A 23,564-nucleotide genomic window follows, 5' to 3' on the forward strand; every position below is an offset into this window, starting at 1 on the left:
TATAACGGGAGGAATCTGAGAAAAGCTGTACTGATGTTTCCGAGCTTCTCCGGGAGTCCCTGAAGCCAACACGAGCTGTCAGTGGGCGGGGCTTGAAATCCGGAGGTCGTCGTCACAAACAAACATGGCGTGGAGAGGGAGCGTGCTGAGGTGGGTCAAAACAGAGATCATCACATCCCAGAAGAGGACAGTACCGGACTCCAGGTGAGCGGAGGGGAACCGGGTTCCGGTCGGACACCAAGCGACACGGTGCACGTGCGTGTGTGTCGTTAGACGTCTTATTAAACATGTGTCTGTTACCTAACTGTTCCCTCTGTCATTGGGTTTGTTTACAGGGACGTGAATGCACCACCGGAACCGTATATTAATAATAATCTGAAATAACTGTACAGCAGAATTAAGGAGTCATAAAATCAGTCATTGATTACTTACAATTGTCATATTTCACTTACAAATCAGCCAAGATAACTGCCTTTAGCGATTTTCACCTAGATAAAGCCAATTTGGTTTAGCATATGTTAAAACGCTTCTCTAAAACCAATATTTCATTCTTAATAGATAATAAATATATATCAGATGTTGAGCCACAGACATTTTTAAATAGTGGTGGCACCCTGAAGCTGCAGAGTGATTGGCTCTGATGAAATGAATGTGAGTATTTGAATAGTAAGTTAGGTTTAATGGTAACAGGTCAGAATGGAAAAGCCTCTCAGAGCAGCTGCAATGACATTTCAGATCAACACTGTCAAGTCACAGTAGACATTCTGCACACAGCTCAGAGCCAAAGGTCAGAACTGGAGGCGCATGATCTTCATTTAAAACGGGCTTCATGGAAAACTGGTCAGAGGAGTCAGGATGTGGAAAACCTTTCTGTGGACGCCTTGTCCTGCAGGCTAAACAGGAGAGGGATCGTCAGGCTTTTTAGTTATCAGCGTATGGTTCAGAAGTCTTCATCTCTGATGTGAGGGCAGATCCTCCTGATGAGGCCGGCCTCTCTGTGCTCCCCCTACCTGACACCCTGACCATGTTGAACTGCATAGTGTCCTCTGGTGTGGCTGACATGCCTGATTGAAAACCTGATGCATTTAAAAAATATATCTCGACAGTGACAAAAACATTGTTTTAAACATGTGTTCCCTTTCAGAGAAGAAGAGAGAACTAGCGCCTTCTAATGACAATATGTTTGTTGCTTGTTGCTCAAACAGCAGAAACTCTGCAGGTTTCGTCCTGTTATTTTTTGGGGATTGTTGGGTTTTCCCCTGTAAAAGTGCCTTCAGATGACTGTTATTGGGGCTATTAAAATAAATTGAATTGATTCCCAGCAAAGCAGCTTCATCCAAAAAGCATGACTTTGTAGTAGGAGTGTAGAAGGTTGTTAAACTGATCCTGGCTGCAGTCCGGACCTTCATCAATAGAGAACCTTTGGCTCATAATCCAATGAGGATAACAAACTGTTCCTGCTGTGTGTAATATCTGCTGGGTCATTCAGTTCATTTTAACAGTGAACTGATTATCCAACCAAGAGTCTCATCATTTTAAGCCTCTAACAGCAAGTCTTTTACATTTATTCATGTTTTTTTTTCCTTGTTTTGTTTTTTTTGAATAGCCACAAATAGTTCTAATAAATAACCGGGCAGTAGTCACACATTGGTCTTGATTCGTTCTGGTTTTATGGACAGGTTAAACCCTCACAACCAGCAGCGGTGTGGTTTCCGTCGGGAAGCCAAAAGACCGGACACAAAGAAAGGAAGGTCAGATCCGAATGGCCCGCCCCCTGAAGCCCCGGCCCCGGCGGCCCCCCGTCCCCCCAGAGCCCCCAGACCCACACTCCTCAGGCCGCTGGTGTTCACAGTGGGGGTAGGCCTCCTCGTTTTCAACCTGTCCACCTCACTTTTCCTTTTTTTCGATTTAAAATGAGCCGAGGGGCTTCTGGCCGCCGTCTGACTCCATGTCAGTTTACAGGCTGCTCTTTCGGCGCGGCGGCGATCCTCCAATATGAGACTCTGAAGTCAAGAGTCCAGACGGCCAGAGACGAAGAGGAGGCTGAGAAACTTCTTCAGGTGAGGGTTAGACAATACCTGTTGAATTGTGGGCCACTAGTTGGCGCCGTTGGTGGTTCGGTGCTGATTTTTCATGTGGAAAATGGTTTCCCCCGCCCCTGTGGTCGGCAGGGCTCCCACGACATGACGTACTGGCACGAGTGGTGGAAGCAGCTGTCCAGCTTCCAGAGACAGCTCATCCTCATGATGTCCGTGGTGGACGACTTCTGGAGCAGCCTCACCGAGGGCCAGAGGACCGTCTCCGGTAGCTCACACTGCATCTTTTTCCCCAGTCTGCCATCGGCGCTCCTGTTGAATAAAGGCCCAGCTTTCTGTGTAGTCAGCGGCTTTTCACCGTTTCCCAGGTATCATCGCTGTAAACGTGGCCGTCTTGTGTTGCTGGAGGATCCCTTCGATGCAGAGAAGCATGATTAAGTACTTCACGTCAAACCCGGCCTCCAGTGAGTACGCTGAATGCGAAGAGTTCGCTGTTGTTGGGAAAAGACACAAAGGCAGCGCTTTACTCCATTTTCGTTTGCTTTCCCCAGAAACACGATGTCTTCCCATGATCCTCTCCTCCTTCAGCCACTACTCCATCATCCACATGGTGGCCAACATGTATGTCCTGTGGACATTCTCCTCTGGGATCGTCTCTCTTCTGGGAAAAGAGCAGTTTCTTGCAGTCTACATGTCTGCCGGTGAGTCTCACAGAACCAAACCTCAGGACCTGGACTCCCAGACACCCCCCCCCCCCCCCCCCCCCCCCCACTACCCCCCCAGACAAAACAAACCCGTGTTTTGATGTGTTTGCAGGTGTGATTTCGTCCATGGTCAGCTACACGTGTAAAACAGCCACCGGGCGTCTCTATCCGTCATTAGGGGCAGTAAGAGACTTTATTTTGTGGTTTTTAAAGTCTTCAGATGAAGGAGGTGCGGATTATTGGACCCTGTCACTGTGTTTCACCCCTAGTCCGGAGCCGTCATGGCGGTCCTCGCTGCGGTCTGCGCTAAAGTGCCGGAGGCCAAACTGGGCATCATTTTTCTCCCCATGGTCACTTTCACGGCGGGAAACGTGAGTGAAGTGCAGTGTGTGTGTGTGTGTGCACTCAGCAGAGCGGAGCTCATCCCCTGTCATCTGTGCTTCAGGCCCTGAAGGCGCTGGTGGTCATGGACGCCGCCGGCCTGATTCTGGGCTGGAGGCTGTTCGACCACGCGGCTCACCTCGGCGGAGCGCTCTTTGGAATGTGAGTCTGTGCTTTATTACACGTTTTTTTGACATTTCAAAGAAGTTTAACCCAGAAAGTTTTATTAAAATTGGTTAATTGTGAAACATTTAGCAAAAACAGACTTTTTCTAAAGTTCGACTTGACGCCACGATGGCACCATTTTACCCACCAACCCTGTATGATGAACTTGTAGGGCATTCCTGGATCCTGAAGGTGTGTTTTGACCTGTTTCCTGCAGCTGGTACGTGGCGTACGGCCATAAACTCATCTGGAGGAAGAGGGAGCCGCTGGTCAAGCTGTGGCACGACCTGCGCTCCTCGGGCCCCGGAGGGTCCCGGCCGGGCAGGGGGCCGGGGGTCAGCGGCGCCGGTCCCGGGCCGCGGTAGGAGTCCACTTCGAGACCACTGGAATCCAGTTAAATGTCGATCTCCACGGACACTTTCCTCCACAGAGATGGCGTTCCGCGTCCAAACGAGGCGCCGGCTGCTCACTCACACCTGATCGGCCAAATGCGGCTTTTAAACCGGGAGTTTTTACTTATTTTATTGTGATGGTTGCCTTGTTCAAAATGTTCCTTGACAAATAAATAACCTTGCAAAGTGTAATGAGGAGAGCTCTGGACATGTTGGTGCAGAGCTGATTTAAGGCGCCGCCCGACCAGAGTGATTGTGCGAATCAATAAAACGTGTTACTGGACGAGAAGCCTCTGAGCTGCGGAATAAAACCTCACTCTCCTACCTCTCACATGTTACTTGTCAGTGGTTTTATGTTTTTATTGAAATGTATTGTCACTGCGGTGAAGAAAGCAGATTTGCTCCTGAGTAAACTGAACTTTCTCCATTCGTATATCTTCAATAAACAGTTTATGGTCAAGTTACATGAAAAGCTTAGTATTTTGGAATTATTCGCCCTCCTGCATGCTACTAATCATTGAGTTTTCTCATTTAACAGCACACAATGAACCGACACAGAAGTTTCTGCAAAACTTGATTCTGTGCACAAATAAATAAAAAATCTTGATCTTTGAGTTCAGCTCAAAAAACAAAAGTGTTGTGTTTGTATTTTTGTTCAGTGCAACTGAACACAAAAGTAGAGATACAGAAAAAGTTTTTTCATTTATTTCTCTTTTTTTTAATCTATCCACTTAAGATTTTAACATTAAAATCACATGATACAGTTTTCCAAACATAGATCCTTCCATAAAAATAACTGCATTGATCTTCTAAATGTACAAAAAACTTTATTTACACTGATTTTCTTCACAAAAGCTTTGGCCCAACGATGACGCCTACAGAAGATCGACATAAAAACCAATAGAAGTGAGAGTGACCGTACTTCCACTACCAAAACTCGATGACAGAAAGTCCTTTAAGTGTCTTTGGTTTCTGAATGCATTCCCCAGCTGCTGATTGGATCCCAGAGAACTCAGACAATGCGAGCTAACCTGAGCCAAACGTCAGCCTCGCTGTTTGTGGTTTGCATAGTTGGGGAAGCCGAACTGGGACACCATGACGTTGGAGTAGCAGAGAGGCATGCCTCCGTAGATCTGGGCCAGCTTGTTCAGACAGAAGGACCTCTGCAGGAGGTGTTCGGGGCGGTGCCACATGCCCTGGTACCCACTGCGGGCCTGGCTTTCCAGGTTCCGGAAGTCCACGGGTTTGACGAAGATCCCCGAGGTTTGGCAGGGCGTCTCCAACGGGGAGCGCTTCTTTAGATCCAGGGCCACGGCGAAGTTCATGGCGATGTCGTCACAGTTCTGTGTGAAGTCCACAATGGCGTGGACCTCCGCGGGCTGGTCCTGGAAGAGCTGCAGGTGGCGGTACCGGAAGAACGCCGCGCCGATCAGCACCATGGAGTACCTGCATGCAACACAGTGATCAGACACAGGCTGTAGAGGGCAAAGGTCACCGGAAGGGGAAGGTGCTCCACCTGAGTGGTGATGAATATTTCTGAACACCATGAGTTAAAAAGGTACCCAAAAAACCTGAAACTTACCGATCACCTCCACCGTTTTCTGGATTCTGCGTCTCAAAGCTGCCATAGGTGAGCACTCCTCCCGGCCCGGAGACGTGCTTACGTGGCACAAATCCAACAATCTTCTCCCGAAATTGCTGTGGAACCGAACAGAAAGTGGAAAACTCAGATCAAGCACATTTATCATCCATGAAGGGGAATTAAATAGCATCTTTGTCTAGCTCGTTACCTTCCAGATAGAGAAAGCAAAGCTGAGGTCGGGAATGCTGATGAGAGTGTCATCATCCACCATAAAGACGGCTAAAAAAATAGAACAACCATCAGAAACTACTGGTGGCAAATTGATTGGCAGGGCTGCTGAAGCTGAGAAACACACAAACCGTCAGTCTCGATCTCGGGAAACACTTGCAGTCTGTTGCGCATCCGGTTGACGGTCTGCTCCTTGAAGACCACCGGGACCGCATGAGGCCCGTAAGAGTCCCACAGCCACTGAGGCGTCCTCTCCCCGATGTTGTTCCAGACGACCACGATGCGCTGGAGGTGCGGCGCCGCCTGGTAGTGGTTCAGCAGCTTGAGCAGGATGTCGGTGCGGTTGTAGGTCTGGATGATGATGGTGAACTGCTCCTCGGTCAGCTCGTCGGTCTCACGCTCCTCTTCATGGATCTCCCTGTGAAATGATTCCCTGCGCAGCACGTCCAGCTTATCCAGCTCTTGGGGCTCGTCCTCATCATCGTCCGGTCTCTGATGCTCTCCGGCCGGCATCAGGGACGTCAGCGCGGCGCCGACGAGGAGGATGAGCAGGAACGCCCAAAGCAAGGGGGTGAGGCGGACCATGGGGCAGGAGCGGGCCAGCTTGATTCTGAGAGAACAAGTCCAACACCAAACCAGCAGTGAGCAGAGCGCTCACCACCACACCTTTGTGCAAAATCACCAAATTATAGTGTAAAAAATATAAATAAACAGCCTTTGTTTGACAAAACTTTCTCAGCTATTGAAATAAGTTAGACTTGACTACATCTCTTCCTCTCAAGAATTTTAATAACGCTCATTAAATTCATTGGAAAAACCACAGAAGTTCTTAAGAGTACAATTTACAATTTCTTTCCCAAAACGTCACATCAAGTAATTCCAAATGATTCATAAATTGTGTAGATAAAACTGTCTGTCCATCCCAGAGCCTGAACTTTCATGCACAAAGCTGCATTTTGCACCTCATTTTCAGAAAAAGCTCCCAGAAAACATGAAGGTTCCTCCAACCTGGACGTCCTTTCCAAATGAATTCAGGCTGATCTGGACTTTACTCTTGCCGAATCATCTGGATCTCAGTTTGATTTGCCTTTTTGCGACAGGTGATATAAATATGCCTGTCCTCCTTTCTTCTCTAAAACATCCTCTCCAACCCGTCCTGCCTGTTTCACCTGATTTCAAGCTTCAACACTCCTCAAACTAAATGAATAAGTTTGAAAAAAGTCTACAGCAGCCTCATTATTTCATCATTCTATTAAATCACATGTTTTAGAGTAATAACACACACAATGACGTTAAAATGTTACATCTGGTGAAGTTGGGTGGAGAACAATCTCAGGAAAATTGATACGTCTGAAATTCTCCCAACATTTAACACGCATTTTCAATTTGTTGTGCTCAGTCACATGAAGACTTAATATGTAAACAGCCTGAAGCTTTCACATTTCAAATCACGCATCCACAACATTTGCACATTTAACACTTTTGACATAATGAATAACTGTATGGAAAGAAAATTCATGTCCAAAATATTAGAAGTTCTCACCAACAACAACATTTATCCTGTTTTCCCTCCCAAAATTAATCACAGGCAATGCAGAAAATGTCCTGATCAAACCTCATCTCCATCCCAGAGTCTGAACATACATATAAAAGTTGCACTTTAGCACCTCATAATCAGAAGAAGCTCCCAGAAGACATGAAGGCTCCTCCAACCTGGACTTCTTTTTAAACAAGGCAGACGAGGATTTGGCTTCTCCTTGTCATATGTTGAAGTGAAGTATTGCTGGGAAAAGGTGTCCCACATTTACCCTGCTGCTGTGCACCATCTGAGTCTGTTTGATTCAGTGTGTTGAGGATGTGTAATATAAATAAACTTGTCCTGCTACCTCTAAAAACATCTTCTCCAACCTGTCCTGCCTGTTTCACCTGAGTTCAGGCTTCAACACACCTTAAATTACTTGAATGTGTTTTCATAAAGTCTGCACAGCAGCCTCAATATTTCATCCTGTCAGGTGTTTTTTTTTTTTTTTTTAAATTAGTAACACCTGCACATCAGAGTGCGTGTGTGCGTGCGCGCGTGTCGCCTTGAACACTGCAACTGATTGAGAAACAGCTGCAGAACCAAAGAGGCTGTGTGTCTCAGTAAACACAGTCTAATGCAAAGACGTCACTTTTATCAATGAAATTCAAACTGTAGGTATGGCACATGTGGATGAGGGGGAAAATGCAAGGGAAAAATTACTAAACTAGTAAAGCTGCATTTTTTTCCTACGTTTATCACACATTTTCATTTGTTGCACTCAGGAAAAGTCGTTGCATTAAAAAAAAACCCTAATCTATGCAGACTTTAACGAGCTCCTCACTTCAAAAATGTATAAAGCAGTGAACTGAGCTATCCCATGCATTATCTATGACCCCCAATCGGTGTTTTTCTTCTGTTAAATGAGTTCTCACCTCATCCTGCAGCTCAGTCAACAACTCCAGCTCACATGGTCGCCATATTGGATAAGTCTGACCAGAGAGTCTGAAGAGAAAGAGTGCCGACTAGCTAACACTCGCAGCACAGCAATCTCAAAAATACATCACTGAACCAGAAAAGAACAAAAAATAACTTTAAAATAAACAAAACTTGGCTGTGCTACTGAGTCTAAAATGCTAGAACTATTGTGTTAAAGTGTCACATATTCATTTTAAATGATGTATTGTATATTTTTAAGACAACAGACGCCATCTTTGTTTGGACTTAGCAGTGAAGCGATCTGATTTTCTCTCTGAGACAAATCTTTACACAACCAGAGACTGTAATGTTGGACCTTGTGCAGGAAAACATATTTCCGTGAAACTTTAACTTCAAACAATCAACAAAGATCCAGGACGTGCGGAAGGAAAGCAGGACTGGAGGGATTTCTCAGAGCAAACATTTCTCGTGCTTTCTATTTGTTAGGTGGTTTGAGTGAAAATGTCTTTCAGTTCAGTGTTAAACTCTTTCAGTGTTTCCCTTTCTAATGGTCTGAGGATCCCCATGCTCGGATTGGGTGAGTTTAACTTTATACAGTCTGGATATGGCATTGAATTAGACATGGTTAAAATCACTGGAAACAGTTATTGGCACTGCTGTTTTATTTTGCATATCAAAAGTTTTGAGAAGACAGAGTTGAACATGTCGGGGGAAACAATTATGTCCAGAGCACATTAGATACTGATTCACAGTGGATGATTCACTGTGAATGATTCACTCATTTATTGTTCTCTTGCATTTAAATAGATATAATGCATCCATCATTCCTCTTAAAGCCTGCTGCTTTAAAGACATTGTCACTGTGATTTTGAGTGTATCACAGGTCTCCTGAAACTCAGACAGACTCCATGGACACATTTAACATGTCTCCAAGCTGTGAGGGAGGATTAAAAACATTTATTTATAAAGCATTTTCACAACAACCTCCACTGCAACAAAGGGTCATATATACATAACAAAAAGTTTTGACAAAAGAAAACTGAACTGCGTGGGGAGCCAGAACAGGAGTTATGTGTTTCTTGAAGAGTTCAGCGCCATCCAGGCTTTCGTATTGTCCATGTAACAGTGAGAGCAGACGCCAGGCAAACTGTCCATCCAGGTTCAAACCAGGGCCTTCAGTCTCCCATTAATCATTCTCACAGATATCCAAACATCAGCTTCTCTCTCTCTCTCGTAGGAACATCTCATCGGGGTGGATACTGTCACGAAGCCGTCGTGTACGCCCTCAAGGACTGCGGCCTTCGCCACATCGACACGGCGGAGCGCTACGGCTGCGAGGAGAAGCTGGGAGAGGCCATCAGAGAGAGCGGCGTCCCACGGAGTGACCTGTGGCTCACTAACAAGCTGTGGCCCGGGAACTACGGCTACAAAGCTGCGAGAAAGGCATGTCTGGACTCCTGCTCGCGGATGGAGGTTGAATATTTTGGTATGGAGTTTAAGGCTGCCGACCCAGTAGTGTAGAACCAGGACGGGTCTCCAGTCAAACAGAGACACCGTCAGGCTTATTTAGCCAATAATTACCCTCATAGACATGTTTTTTTGTGAACTCAAACTATGGACCCTCTGAATGTGACACTAGCGTGCAAACCACTACACCACTGTTCAACCTGCAGGTCCTCCTCTTTTGTGACCAGAGGTGTTGCCATCCAGTCTTTTGATAAATATTCACCCTTTGTTAACTTTTTTCTGCCAGATTTGTACCTGATGCACTGGCCTGAACCAATGACACCCGGCCGTTCCAACCGGGAGGTGAGGGCTGAGACCTGGAGAGCCCTGGAGGAGCTCCACAAAGAAGGTAACCGACAGTTTAATGATTGTTCTGTTGAGAGAGAAAACCTGTGCGGCAGCTGGCACGCTGACCCGCTGGATGGGTTTTGGCAGGGGTGTGCCGAGCGATCGGAGTGAGCAACTTCCTCATCCGCCACCTGGAGCAGCTGAAGGAGGACTGCAGCGTGGTGCCGCATGTCAACCAGGTGGGCTGGATGGTTCTGCAGGAATCCTGTGCAGGAAATCTCAGTGTTCTGCTGATCCCACCTCCCAGGTGGAGTATCACCCGTTCCAGCAGCCCGACTCCCTGATCCGGTACTGCGCCGACCAGGGCATCGTGTTCGAGGGGTTCAGTCCTCTGGCTAAAGGTCAAGCTCTCAGCCATCCCACCGTACGCCGCATCGCAGAGAAACACGGACGCACACCAGCTCAGATCTGCGTCCGCTGGAGCATTCAGGTCGTCACTCCTCACCCAACAGTCCCGGTTCAACACTCGTCTTTGCACTCAGTAACACTGATTCTTTTGTTTCTCTCAGAATGGAGTGGTCACAATCCCCAAATCTACCAAAAAGAGCAGGGTACAAGAAAACTGTCAAGTACGTTTGAGTTTTTTTGTTTTTTTTTAATAAACTTTAGATCCATCTTCCAGTAATGCAGTTTTCCACTAGAGGTCAGCGTGTAGCAGATCATCTGCACAACCTGGCTCTACATACTCCGATTCCCTTAGTTTTTCTCTCTGCAGTTACATTTTCAGATCATTGGTATGTGGATCGATCAGTTGTCAGAGAGCAGCCGTTTGTTTGCAGGTGTTGGAGTTCCAGCTGGACGATTCGGACATGGCTGCTCTGGCAGGACTGCATGATGGGAGACACGTGTCCTGGGATCCAACCAATGTGGAGTAACGGGCGGCGGAGAGGGAGGGAAACTGGAGAGATTAGACGATCGTTCGACTTGATCATGATGATGAACACAAAGCTTAGAATCAACACACCAACACCTTTTTTTTTAATCAATTACAGGGCACTTACTGATATTTCACCACTTTTTCTGCGTAACTTAATAGTCTTCGTTACATAAACATGACTTAAGTCGTATTTTATATAGAAGAAAATGTTACTGAAGTGTAGAAATCAGACATTTCTAACCAAATGATTCTCTACATCAGGAAATCATACAGTCGTGCCATCTTTGTCACCTGAACTGAAATGTTTGACACCCCTGACTTAGATTTTATAATCTTGTTTCCACATCTGCTGAATGAACTTGGGATCATATAGCTGATTGCTAATCCTGTCCTTTGGATCAGATGTGAATTGTGTTGCGCTTTACAAGAATTGTGTGCAGAAGGCGAAATTCAAAGTGATGCTTAAAGATTTATGTGCTTCTCGGCAAAACCAGACTGAATAAAGCAGAGACGAAGCATCCAGAGTTAGCAATATCATTTATTCTTCCCCCCTCAGCTCAGAATCACTGTATAAGTTACATTTTGTTTTCTCAATTTCACAGGATTTTTTTTTTCTTATCTCGCTTCAAACTTCCAGTTTGACCTCCCTCTCGTATCAAACAAAAAAAAAAAAGCAGATTGTATTATACAAAAATGCAAACCAATTTTCACACAGTGAATTCTCTTACAAAGTCATAAAATGGCGTAATAATGGCTACATCCACATTGGAGGAAGATAATTCTAGACATTCCTTAATGGAGTATAATATACATATAAAAACTTTTTTTTTTTCTTGCTGGAATCAAACCTGTACCTTAATTTAAGAGATATTTTACAAGGGAGTAATCATACAAAAAAAAAAAAAAAAAAAAAAGCCATTTGCTGAATTTCTCCCCGGAAACGCCCGGGAATAAAAGGTGAGCCTGAAACAGCAGTAACAGAGTTCAGTGGTCTCGGGTGGGAGAGGGAAGGGTTAACAGGTCGTGTGAATGCAGGAAGGAGGCAGCAGGTCCACTCGGAAACAAACAAAAACACACGCACACACATGCACGCACACGGGAGATTGAAATGAACCTCTAAAACGCCCCGTTTGTCTTCATTCTGCTCAGCTGGAGCCGAGACGAGAAATCTAATCTGGATTACGCTGGACTGCCAATTACCGAGTCGGTTTAAAACACGTTGAAGCATTAGTAAGACTTGCAGATCGGTGGATTCACCCAACTACTGCAAGAGGAAGAAGAAAAAAAGATGATCTACAAAAAAAAAAAAACGGTCCGATTTGATCTGCATTATCGTTGCCGCCGTCTGGCTTCCTGCGGGGGTTCTCGGGGCGCGGGACTCTAAATTTTGGGCCTGTAGTTCATCCGACGCTCCTAAAAAAAAAGAAGGATGGAGCATCGCGGGAGTTTTTAAGGCTAAACTTTCATGTGGAGACTTCTAGATCTCATCGGGGGGCGACGTGAGCAAAAACAAACACTTCTCTAATACCTCAACACTATCACCCGGTACAGCACGCTTTGAGGATTTCAAAAAAAAAAAAAAAAAAAAAAACTTAAGTCAGGGTACATTTTCTACAATACAATCTAGCACACACAAAAACATCTCCATAAATTTCTCCAAAGTTACAGATTTTGTCTTCTTCGGAAGCATAGTCTATAAAGAACATCTTTGTTTGAACACAAAAGATTAAGTGAACACACATCAATGCACACAGAAGTCCTTCGTCTGGGAAAGGATAAAGTCTGTGTTGGCAACCAGTGGACAGAAAAACGAACTAAAACAAACCAAAAAAAAAACAAAAACAAAAACAAAACATTTTGCTGATTCTAAGTAGAGATCATTTAATATAAATGCTGAGCGAGTAGAATAAGAGGTGGCACGTTAATAGTGCTTTAGTATATTAATGTATGTATACATACTCATATGTATAAGTGAGCTGTGTACCTAAAACAATAAATGCAGCGAGGAGCAGCCGGAGGCTTTAAGTGTGGTCGGGGAGGAAAAACAAAAAAACCCAAAAACATTTGCATTCGAAGAGAGATGCCCGTCACGACCCCGACGAGGAAGAAGCTGCGTCTCCCTCCAACCGTTGCAGGGACTCGCCGAGACTTACCATCACCTCCGCCCGCCGCTTACAGAAGGCAAAGAGCTCCGAGTCGAGCGTCGGCAGTAAACAACTTCGATGACGGAGCGAGAGCAGCGACAGGAGTGGCGGCGGTGATGGCGACAGTGAGCCGGGTCCGCTCGACGCCCGCCGCCTCTGCGGGAACGTTATTTTTTGTTTTTGTTTTTAAAGTCGACGCCACGGAGAAGAGCGCAGATTTTCTCAAAGCCGTCACCGAGCGAGCTTCACCACCCAAAATCGTAACAATGCAAAGCATGAAAAACTCAAAACGAAAAAAGAAAAAGAAAAGAAGACACAAGGGAAGGCAACTTCATAGAAGTTAGGAAAACAAATGACGAGATAATCCCAATGGGGAGGCCTTTTGTGTGGCCAGATGAGAAGCTCTGAGGAGGGAACTCTGTGCTGAATATGAACTGATCTCGGCTCTCATTCACCCTCCGGATGACTCAAAAAAAATATCTGTGAACATGTTAAAAAAAAACAAACAAAAAAAAAACTGTCTCACAAGATTTGGCTGAAGGCGAGACGCCGCCGCCCGGTCAGAGTCGACTCCCTTATAGAAAAAAGGTGGAAAAGCTCAATATCAAAACGACTGGCTGCAATCCTTAAAACAGAATGCTCCCATTAAATACCCAATAAACTGCTTTTCAAGTATGAAACAGACGCGACGTGCTCGTAAAATACATTTAATAAAACCAGGTGAGGGAGGACACGCCCCTTTTGGCTGAATACATGCGGACTGAACGCCTTTCCCTCCTCAGACGTCGACATCTGGGCAACCTCTGTTTACGATTTTGGGGGTGGCGCCGAGCGGCGCTCGCTCGCCGTGGCTTTCCCGCGGCGCGTTCCCGAAGCGGCGCGACTCGTCGGCGGCAAGTTCGTGGGCTCTTCTCCCCCCCCCGCTAACCGTTTCTGTGCCGCCGAATGGCGTGGAGGGAGGAGGGGGGAGAAGACGACTCGCGCGTGGTTCGAAGGTCGAATCGGGGGAAAGTCACTGTCGGCATCACCAACGCCTTCCTGTCCTGATAGATAGATATCTAATGCGAGCCTTGTTTATCTAATCCCAGTACAAAAAAAAAAAAAAAAAGAATAAAGAAAAAGAAAAAAAAAACAACAACACACACAAGAAATGTTATCATATGCCCTGGTTTCCAGGCAAGGAAAGTCATTTAAAAAAAGCTCATTCACAGAACAAAAAGAAAGAAAATTCGTCACGGCAGATACTGCTCATCTTCTAAATAGAATGGGTGTATGTGTGCCTGTGCATGCTGTTCAACTGAGCATCGTGTGTGTGTTCATGTAGGTGTGTGTATGTGTGTGTGTGTGTGAGTGTGTGTGTGTGTACTTCCTAAGAGCAGGAATGGACGACGCCATTCTTCTGCATCTCTGAACCCGGGGCAGCCGGGTCGGAGCACAGGCTCAGCGCTGACGTCTTATTGGTCAGTGACAGCATGGACCCGCCCACTGCACTCTCCTGCAGACTGCTGGAGCCATTCGACACCTCGCTGAGTTTCCAGCGTGAGGGGAGAGAGCAAAGAGACGAGCAGAAATCAAGAGACGGCGTCAGGCTCAACGGAACAACACACACAGACCCCAACACACACATATACACACACACACACACACTCACGCTCACCCCAGAGCCAGGGAGATCTCTTCCAGTTGAGTCTTGTGCTCCGGCTGTCCATTCTCAGCTGGTTTCATCTTGAACTGCTGAACATCGTGGGCCACTTGGTTTTCCTGGCGTGGAAAACATTTGCAGGAAGTTAGCGCTTCTGAAGGCCATGACAGCTGAACTTTAACCTCTGCAGGTTCTGCCTGCCTGTCAGAGGACCCTCTTCAACGCCTGACTTCTGCTCTATGAACTGTCAGGTTGACCCTGATGTCCTCAGAAAGACGTTCACTAAGAGTCTGTGGAACAACCTCCCCCCTCCTCCACCTACCAAAGCCATCTCTCGGGTCCTCTTCCCGATCTCTCTCTCCACCTGGTGGAGCTCCAGACTCAGCTGCTCACTGGAGACGGAGGTTGCATTAGCGCCCCCCGATGGCCACTTGGGCGGCTGCGGCTGCTGCTGCTGCTGCGGGGCTCCTGCTGCCTGCGCCTGGCCGGGCTGGATGGGCTGGCCGGCCAGAGCGCTGGCTTCCCTCTGCAGGAGTAAAGAGTTACTGGCAGCCTGCAACAGGAAGTGGGAGGGGGGGGGTGAGTGAGCAATCTGGAAGTTTTTGGCAACGCGCAAGACTGCAACAGCACGTGGGCGGTCAGGAAAAGTGATTGCTGCATCTCCCGGACTTTCACACGCACCTCGATGCTGTGCATCTGGGTCTGCTGGGTGATCTGCTGGTTGACCTGCTGCAGCTCGATCTTCAACTGCTCTCTGTCCGAGGCCGCCATCGGCAGGCTGTGGAGGCGGAGAACAGTGGGGGGGGGGGGGTCACCATCATCTCCCTTCACAAATCACTCACGCCAATGGTTAAAAACAGCAAACGCTGGACCCACCGCTCACTGAAATGTCCCTGAGAGGGGGAGGCAGCCGGGTGGGAGGGATATGAAGCCCCGCCCCATCCAACATGGCTTCCATAATTGTACTCTGCTGGGGATTAGGAGAAAACGCATCATGATTAACTGTAAAGAACACAGGACTCGCATGAGCGCCGAGGCAGATTCCCGGTGATGTGCACGGCTGCTCACAGCGCTGTTCTGTGGTTACCTGGCATGGCCATGTGTTTGGAGCTCGGCGGGTTCTGGGGAGCGGAGACCATCGCCTGCACGGGTCCAGTGGTCTGGTAGCCGGTCTTGGAGGTGCGGGAGATGGCACCGAAACGCGACACGGTGGGCTGGGGGCCGAACGGGATGATGGGGTCGTCGTCCTTCACTTCAGCGGCCCGTCGGGGAGCCTCCAGCGACGGTTCTCTCAGACCTTTAGCGTCCACATTCTGACAGGCGGAGGCAGACTGCGTGAGACGGATCTCTGACTGAAGCGATTAAAACTCATCACTTTGAACTCACCATCATCTCCATGGCACCAGGAACCATAACGTCTTTGGGTTTGGCGTCCTTTGTACCGATATACGAGCCGATCGTTTCACAGGACCAGGGGGAGTACTGTCCTGCGTAGTCGGAATCTCTGCACTTCAAAGCTTTGGAGCTCTCCTCGCCGTACTGCGGATGCAAAAACGCTCAGTCACATCTGCAGGCAGGGCTAGACTCAGAGCATGATGGGAAGTAACGTGAAGCGGCGCGAGACCTCGGGAGGGTAGTCGCTGGGGAAGGGATGTGGAAGCGTGGGGGAGGCGGCGAACGGCGGCGGCGAGATGACCTTCCTCTCCTCCAGCTGGGACAGCAGCTCCTGGCGGCGGCGGTGCAGGTAGTCCAGGCTGGGCTGCGAGCTGCCGTACGGCGGCCCCTGTGGGACACGGAGGTCACTGCACGCCGCGTCCGGGCACGGAGGAGAGAGCGGGAAAGCCGAGAGACTCACCCTGCCGTAGGACCTCATGGGTGGCGGCTGCGCCCCCGCCGGGTAGTACCCGTCGGGGGGGTATCTGTCCCGGGCGCTGGGCTCCTGGTGGTACAGAGAACTGGCCTGTCCCGACGGAGGGGGGACGTCCAGCGGCGCCGGGCTCATCCTGACCAGGCCGTCCCTCTGGGACGGGTAAGGCTGCGGGGGAGGGGGGGGCCCGGCGTAGCCCCCGTGGCGACCCCGGTCATAATGTGGAGGGTGGGGATAGGAGAACGGCGGCCCGGAGTGAGGAGCCTGGTACGGGCGCTCCGGGGGGCCGTACCCGGGGTAGGGATCCTGGTAGGGGGGTCCGGAGTCACTGGGAGGCGGGTTACGCATGTAGTCCCGGGGAACATACTGAGGCGGCTGCTGGTAGGGGTATCCTGAACAACGACAAGCACGCCCGCCTCAAAATGAAGCACTGACAGGAGGACAAAAACGTTCTGGGGTTGGAGACGGAAAGACGGCGATCTGTCCTCACCTGCGGGGTACTGGGGGGGCTCGTACTGAGAGCCCCCCGGGGGCGGGCGGGTGTCGTAGTACATCTCGGGGAGCTGCGGCTGCGGGTACACCGGCGACCCCCGGGCCACCACGGGCATGTGCTTCACGTCCGACAGGTGGTCGGTCGGCATCCTCGGGTGGGCCATGGCGTGAGGGGGGAGGGGCATCCCGGGCTTGGGGACAGAGTCCAGGCTACGGAGAGACAGCCAGTCAAATCAGGTTATTCGGTTCTGTGTGTTTCATGTAACTCTGTGTTTTAAAACGGGACCCGAAACGCACACATCAGGCGGAGACCCCGGCGCGCTGGGACTCCCCGACTCCATCTTGACGGGTTTCCGCAGCAGCGAGACGACGGTGTCTGTGCCGCGGGCGATGAGCTGCGGCAGAGAGGCGGCGCCGCTGCCGTTGGTGAGGGGCGAAGGCTTCCGGGTCACTGCTACATCGAGAGGCAGGCCGTCGTCCGGCAGCAGCCCTCCGGAGCCGGGGAGGCGAGCTGCAAGACGCTTGTTCATCTTACGATACCTGGAAGAAGAAAAAAAAAAAAACAGAAACTCAGCACTGACAGTGATTTAACAGGAGTTCCTCTTGTGGATATTTACTGAACCTACTTCTCCAGTTCTTCCTGAGAATGAGCGAAGGTGCAGCTGGCTCCTCGAGGACAGCCCCCTTTCTGTTTCATGTCACGACACATGTATGTCTTGTACTTGCTGTGCTGAGGAGGCTGCGGAAGAACAGTCCAGACCTCGTCAGTTTGTGCATATTTACCGGAACCCTTCGTCTCCCCAGATTCCGTCCCGTCACACTGACCTGTTGGGGGTCCGCTCCTTTTTTACTGTGGTTCTGGATGAAGTCCACCAGGCCGTGCACCACGGTCTTCACCGCTACCAGCCCCTTCTCCAGCTGCTCCCATGTCGGAGGAGGTGCATCTGGAGAAACGCGTGAAGGGAAGTATGGATGTTTAAAAATGTTCCGAGCGTCTGGATCTGCGTGACGCACGGCCAGGCTGCCTGGTTACCTGGACTGGGGTCGATGTTGGCGAGCAGCTCCAGGTGGGGCCGCAGCCTGTTGAGGTTGGCCGGGTCGCCGGTCCTTTGCAGTGCAATCGTCAGCTCCTGAACACTCTGAGCGAAAGATGCTGGGGTCTGCAGCTACAGGAGGCGGTAAACACAGAGCTTTATGAAGCAATCGGCAAGGCGTCGACGGTTTGCAGAGACATGCGAGCTGCAAAAAAAAAAAAAAAAAATCCTCACCTTATCTATGATAGACTGCATATGTGATTTGTGAGACTGATCTCCGTACAACAGGGAAGACCACTGATCGGGTGCGATGCGAAGCCCCCCCTCCATGGCAATCTGAACTATCTGGGAGTCGTGCTCGCGCCGCAGGGCTTCGTAAGTACGGAACTCCTCTTTCAGCTGCATGAGGGACGAATCTTCGTCACGTTTGGTGACCTGAACAACAAGGAGAGAGTTAAATTCATTTTCTCTGCCAAGAAAACGGGAGTCAAAAAAGGCCCGGAAGACAGAGCTCTGGACAGAAAGCAGGATACCTTGAAGCAGGACGCCCTGTAGAGGAGCTGCACCACATGGCCGATGCTGGTTTTTGAGGCCTGAGGGAAGCGTGGCTCCAGCCTCTGGACCACAAAGAGAACCAACACCTTCCTGGAGAGCGCAGAACCGTCCTCCAGAGCGAGGAGGACCAGCTTCAGTGCTTCCTCTTGCATTGCTGGATGTATTTAAAAAAAAAAAAAAAAAGATTAACAGAAAACTCTGGGAAGAGAACAAATAGACCTCCTCCGTGGCGATGATTTCCGGACCTGGGCCGAGAAACTGACATCCTCGCGCGCGCACGGCGGCCCACAGGTTGGAGGACAGCTGCTGTGGATTCTGGTGCTGCAAGATGAGCTCGGTGACGGTCCGCTCTCCCAGGGAGCGCGCCGCTCTCATGGCTCGAACGCGACCTTCCTCCTCCACCAGCTGGCAGTGGACGAGCGTCACCAGCTTCCTTTGCATGGGGCGACTCAGCATGCTCTGGGCCGTGCTGCTCAGACCCACACCTGGTGACAAGGCCGTTACTGGAAATCATTACACCGACACAGCAAGTGACTTTCATCAGAGGTCCGTGACGGGTTTTCACATTGTGAGAGGAACTGAAACGTGCTTTATCCCCCTTTATCCTACAGACAGGAGCTGGAGTGTGAAAGTGTGAAAACGCTAAGTGGAAATCCAGGAGGTTATCAGAGGAGGTTCCCACCCGCATCAACAGTTGGAGCTGCTATTTATAGGTTTACAACTTGTTCAGGGCACCTGAGGACAGGAGGGCTCTGTCCTCAGCTTCACTTTGCAATAAATTGAATGTGATGCTTCAAAGTGGATTTTGTTTTTTTGTTCCTCTACGTTGATTCAGGAGTGGTTGGCCGCCACTTCTTCAAATTTCTTTTCATTGTTGTTTTTTTTACCTGGTACCATTAAGCTAACACCATGCTGGAACCACTGACTGCATTTTCACATGAGCTTGATCAAATATTTCTCTAAGAAGAGAAAGAAAAACCCGAGGAAGACACTAATCAGGGATCATTAGTCGTGCACTGACTCATAAATTGTGATGTTTGGGGGGAAAAAAAAAAAAACTGTTCACACTTGTAATCAGATGTGATGCGAGTGTAAATTATCTAACGTTTATGTTTTATGTAATCGTGAGAAAACTAACATTAGACCGGGAGGAGCGGTGGAACAGAGTGAAGGAGAACGGCACATAATGATAATAATGGTGCCGATGAACCTTTTTATTCTTTTGCATTCTGTTAAATTAATTAATTATAAAATTATATTTATAATAAAATAATAATCAGTCTTTAAAAGTCATTTTCATGCCAGAAATAGATAATGAAAGTAGAATCTGCAGTCATGTGAACCAGAGAGCTGAAAAGAAATCCTACAGGAAACACTGTATTCTATCAAACATTTCTGTTCATGATGCCACCTCTCAAGTGCATTTTCAAAATGCTGTTTCTGCCAATTTGTCCCAAGAAGCTTCACAATCTCTGACTTATTTCCTCATAATTATAAATCAACATTTAAAAGAGCAATAAATATTCTATTCTGTAGCTTAACAGCAACTGCTTTAAAGCACATCTTTCAATAAATGTAAATTCTGGCCCCTTTAACATATGATTGATTCAACCAGCTTAAAACAATCATTTGAAACTGATTCCAGATAAAATTGATCATTAGTCACCAGTCCAAATTAAAGCAGCAGTTTTCAGCTTGAAATCAAAGAAAACTCCACTATATTTCATTCATAATTGATGAGAAGATGTTCTAAAAGCCCTCAAATACATCATTGGGCAATAATTCTGGAATTTATGGAGTTTGGAGACTGAATGAAGCACAAAAATGTCTAATAAATGCCACTTAAACTACGTCAAGGTGTGAACAGCATTCAAGGCGGACTGTTCTCACACATCTTTATGAACTTAATCACTCGCTCTCGTTTTTAAACCGTCCCACCATGGAAATCCATCACAAACCGATTGATTGATCTGATTTATTATTTTTTTTTCTTCTTTCTTAAACTGCTTTTTACATGCCGTGACCAAGAAAACTAATTTCTTTTTTTCAAGAAGGAACAAGCTCCGGTCCACTAACAGTCACTTCACAGTTACATTCTCACATCCTAAAAATAAAGAGCATTGTGTGCGAGACCGTCTTTCCTGAAAACAACCAAAAAGGCGACGAGTGTTGTAAAAGACAACCTATTAAAAGGTAAATGGCCCGAGCGTGTGTGCGTGCGTGCGTGTGTGTGTGTGTGTGTGAGTACCTCGGGTGTTGCTGAGAGGTTTGAGGTAGAGGGCCAGCTCCTCCACACACTGCCTGGCTTCCTCATAATGCTGCGAATCCTCCGGACTGGTGATCAAGGCCACAGGCTGAGCCTTAGGAACCTGCGACAGAAACCGGGGATGAAGAAAATGAGGACATCCTGACTGAGTGAAGCGTTCTCAGTTAAGTAAGTTACCATAAATTATTGGTGGAGTTTTGGTTGAAATGTCGCAACCGTGATTTCTTTTTAAAACCGCATGATGAATCGAGATCGAAACGTGCTGTATTTGTGATTCACGGAGCTGAAGCGATTCCTGATCGGCGGTTAAAAAGTGCTGACTATAAAAAAAAAAAAAAATGCAATTAAATTCTGTCTGGATTTTTCAGACACCTGACAACAGCAACAAGTCCACCAGTATGGACAGGTGACAAACTATTCAGCAGTTGGAAATTACAGAAAAATCCAACCAATCCAGAGTCCAAGAGCTCATCACACCTGCTGATCTGAATCTTTTAATGTCAGCTGTGTTCACAAATCCATTAACGTTACTTGATCATGATTCTTTGTTGAAATACACTCTGTAAGAGACACTGACGAGCGAATATTCACGTGATCTGAGAGAGTACATGCACACACACACACGAGACAGTTTCAGACATACCTCAGCAATGCGGTCAACCCACTGACGCTACCTATTATTTCAATCTAAACTTGGAAACTTGGCAAACATGTCACGACAGCATTAAGTCTGCCTCACCCTGTTGGTCAAACAGCACTTTACAGCCAGCGATCGGTAAACCAACAGAATTAAAGTCATTGCTCAATGACTTGAGCATGACTCATTAATGGAATCCCCAAGCTATGCGCATCATGTAAAGACCCGAACGTGACTCCACAGCACAACCAGTAAACAGTAATTAGCTATAACTTTCCTTCAAAAGAAAAAAAAAAATACCCTGTACAGATAATGTGAGATGTCTGTGCACCTGCTCTACAGATAATGTAAAAGCGCACACACACACACATCTCACCTGGCCTCCCACCAGCTGCAACAGGGCTGTGTTGACAGGGAGCTGCTCGATGTCCGTACTGATGGCTGTCTGGTCAAAGGGACAGGCCTTGCGGTGCAACTTGTTCAGGCACATCTTGCAGACGGTGTGTCCACAGCCCAAACTGATGGGCCGGCGGACAGTCTCCTCAAACGTCTGCGTGCAGATCGGGCACAGCAGGAACTCTGTCCATTGTGGTGCTTGCACTGGCATGGTGATATATTGATGGGGGTGGGTGTGTGTATAAATGTAAGTTAAGCTTTAACGCAGAGAAAAAAAATATAATTATATATATTTATATATATGGAAGATTCCACTGGAATCAAGATGTTTTTCTTCCGAACTCAATCGTTCTTAAATGTCCTCACACATTGTGGATTTTGGATCACATCGCGTGATGAATACTGCAAAAGAAGGGGAGAAAAACAACTGTTAAACATGTGCAAATATTTAGAACGTGTGCAAACAAGTCAGATTTTGCATACAATCTATACATATGTGTCAAACTAAAACTGATCCTCTTCTAAAATGCCCAATTAAGGTGGAAGATGACAAATTGCAGTGTAATGGGGAAAAATGACATCATGTTAATTTTTTGGTGAAAAACAGAGAGAAAGATGAAGATATAGAGCAGGGAGAAGAAGAGACAGACGACGGAGATGATCAAAACAAGTGCTGTGGCCTACTTACTAGAGCTGGTTACCACTGTGGACAAAGGGTACTGAACAGCTATCCAACTTGGAACGAAGCTAACTATGCTAATACAGCTGGGTGAAAGTACACAGACATCACATCGCGGATACGCTCCTAAATTCTTTCTACAACGTTCCACTGAAGCTGCAGTCATCTCTCCAGATTCCTGTCTCTAGATTATTTTAATTGAGCCCTAAATAAACGAGCAGATTGACGCTATCGTTAGCTCACGTTTAGCATTAAAAGCTATGGGTGGCTAGTGAGCTAGCTTGGCTGGCGATCAAACGTAGCCTGATTAGACAGGACAATGAAATCGCACTGGTAATATTAGCGACGTGTTATTATCCAGCTATATTTCTAAATACGGCCAAAAATATTTATTCCAATATCGAGTAAACGACAGCTAGCAAGCGATCCACAGACAGCCATTTGGCTTGCAGTGATATTATGTAACGCTAGTATCTGATACTACCGTGAAGCATAATGTTTATTCCCCGCATACATTCTAAATCTGACACAGAGCACACAAAACGCTGCGGCGGTGTTTGGTCATGATCAGTAAAGCAGCTGTGGTTAGGATGAGCACAGAACGCTAACAGGCTAACGAACAAACATTACTCCTCCCTAAGACAGCGGCTAGCTGTTAGCATCAGTTCACCATCGCTATGCGTCATTAATGTGACTGAAAACCAACATTAAAGTTCTCCCGCTCATAAAACGTGTCGCTCGGGCCGACGCTACTCACTTATCCCAGAAGACTCGGAGATTCTTCATGTCTGTGTAGGAAATCGCTGTGATATTTTGCTGCCATGTCGACTGTGCAGCGGAGCTGCGCCGAGGTTTGGGAGGGTGTCAGCTCGACGGCGGCTAGCCGGTTACAGCTAGCTGGACGAGGGGGCGCGCGGCTGCGTGCACGCGCATCTCCGTGTGAGCTCCGAGCGCCCTCTGTCGACAGTACAGGGCAATCACACACTCGCACACTGAAGTTCTTTAAATAAATATCATCAACAGTTTTACATTTGAAATATAATTTCTGATTTAAAACTATGAAAAAAACTAGTAGAATGATCTGAATTTTTGTTTTTGTTTTTCTGGGATATCAAAGTGCTTCTGTTCACAGGGATTATGAAGGAGGATGATTTCAAGATTTCCAACACTGATGT

General features: G+C 47.6%; 4 protein-coding genes across 8 annotated transcripts; 2 read left to right on the forward strand and 2 right to left on the reverse strand.

Annotated features, from left to right (window-relative positions):
* Positions 1–116: 116 nt before the first annotated feature.
* Positions 117–4,288, forward strand: parla (presenilin associated, rhomboid-like a). The gene is made up of 10 exons (XM_030115582.1): positions 117–204; positions 1,680–1,857; positions 1,956–2,060; positions 2,172–2,304; positions 2,405–2,500; positions 2,588–2,737; positions 2,853–2,923; positions 3,010–3,111; positions 3,186–3,283; positions 3,504–4,288. Exons 1-10 carry the CDS (start codon positions 125–127, stop codon positions 3,649–3,651), a joined length of 1,161 nt encoding a protein of 386 aa, XP_029971442.1. The 5' UTR covers positions 117–124; the 3' UTR covers positions 3,652–4,288.
* On the reverse strand, positions 4,085–8,000 carry extl2 (exostosin-like glycosyltransferase 2). Of its 3 annotated transcripts, none has more exons than XM_030115578.1 (5): positions 7,943–8,000; positions 5,620–6,098; positions 5,469–5,539; positions 5,261–5,376; positions 4,085–5,124 (listed from the first exon to the last, which is right to left on the reverse strand). In XM_030115578.1, the coding sequence occupies exons 1-5, from the start codon at positions 7,945–7,947 to the stop codon at positions 4,722–4,724; spliced, it is 1,074 nt and encodes a 357-aa protein (XP_029971438.1). In that variant the 5' UTR covers positions 7,948–8,000; the 3' UTR covers positions 4,085–4,721. The 3 variants fall into 3 exon arrangements, with proteins under 3 accessions (XP_029971438.1, XP_029971437.1, XP_029971440.1); XM_030115577.1 differs by lacking the exon at positions 7,943–8,000 and adding an exon at positions 7,156–7,306; XM_030115580.1 differs by lacking the exon at positions 7,943–8,000 and adding an exon at positions 6,451–6,552.
* A 293-nt stretch (positions 8,001–8,293) lies between these two features.
* On the forward strand, positions 8,294–11,350 carry LOC115405852 (glyoxal reductase). Its single transcript, XM_030115598.1, has 7 exons — positions 8,294–8,523; positions 9,184–9,432; positions 9,700–9,801; positions 9,888–9,979; positions 10,048–10,230; positions 10,310–10,369; positions 10,580–11,350. The coding sequence occupies exons 1-7, from the start codon at positions 8,448–8,450 to the stop codon at positions 10,673–10,675; spliced, it is 858 nt and encodes a 285-aa protein (XP_029971458.1). The 5' UTR covers positions 8,294–8,447; the 3' UTR covers positions 10,676–11,350.
* On the reverse strand, positions 11,300–23,291 carry rc3h1b (ring finger and CCCH-type domains 1b). Of its 3 annotated transcripts, none has more exons than XM_030115546.1 (20): positions 23,147–23,291; positions 21,691–22,112; positions 20,660–20,780; positions 18,657–18,896; positions 18,390–18,565; positions 18,091–18,291; positions 17,856–17,988; positions 17,648–17,766; positions 17,449–17,561; positions 17,120–17,362; positions 16,821–17,032; positions 16,319–16,722; positions 16,088–16,246; positions 15,850–16,002; positions 15,551–15,776; positions 15,340–15,433; positions 15,145–15,241; positions 14,786–15,016; positions 14,479–14,582; positions 11,300–14,347 (listed from the first exon to the last, which is right to left on the reverse strand). In XM_030115546.1, exons 2-20 carry the CDS (start codon positions 21,919–21,921, stop codon positions 14,191–14,193), a joined length of 3,414 nt encoding a protein of 1,137 aa, XP_029971406.1. In that variant the 5' UTR covers positions 21,922–22,112; positions 23,147–23,291; the 3' UTR covers positions 11,300–14,190. The 3 variants fall into 3 exon arrangements, with proteins under 3 accessions (XP_029971406.1, XP_029971407.1, XP_029971408.1); XM_030115547.1 differs by having other exon boundaries at positions 14,191–14,347; positions 15,340–15,430; XM_030115548.1 differs by having other exon boundaries at positions 14,211–14,347; positions 14,473–14,582.
* Between the last annotated feature and the right edge of the window lie 273 nt (positions 23,292–23,564).

This window comes from Salarias fasciatus, chromosome 18 (genome assembly GCF_902148845.1).
Source record: "Salarias fasciatus chromosome 18, fSalaFa1.1, whole genome shotgun sequence".
NCBI lineage: Eukaryota > Metazoa > Chordata > Actinopteri > Blenniiformes > Blenniidae > Salarias > Salarias fasciatus.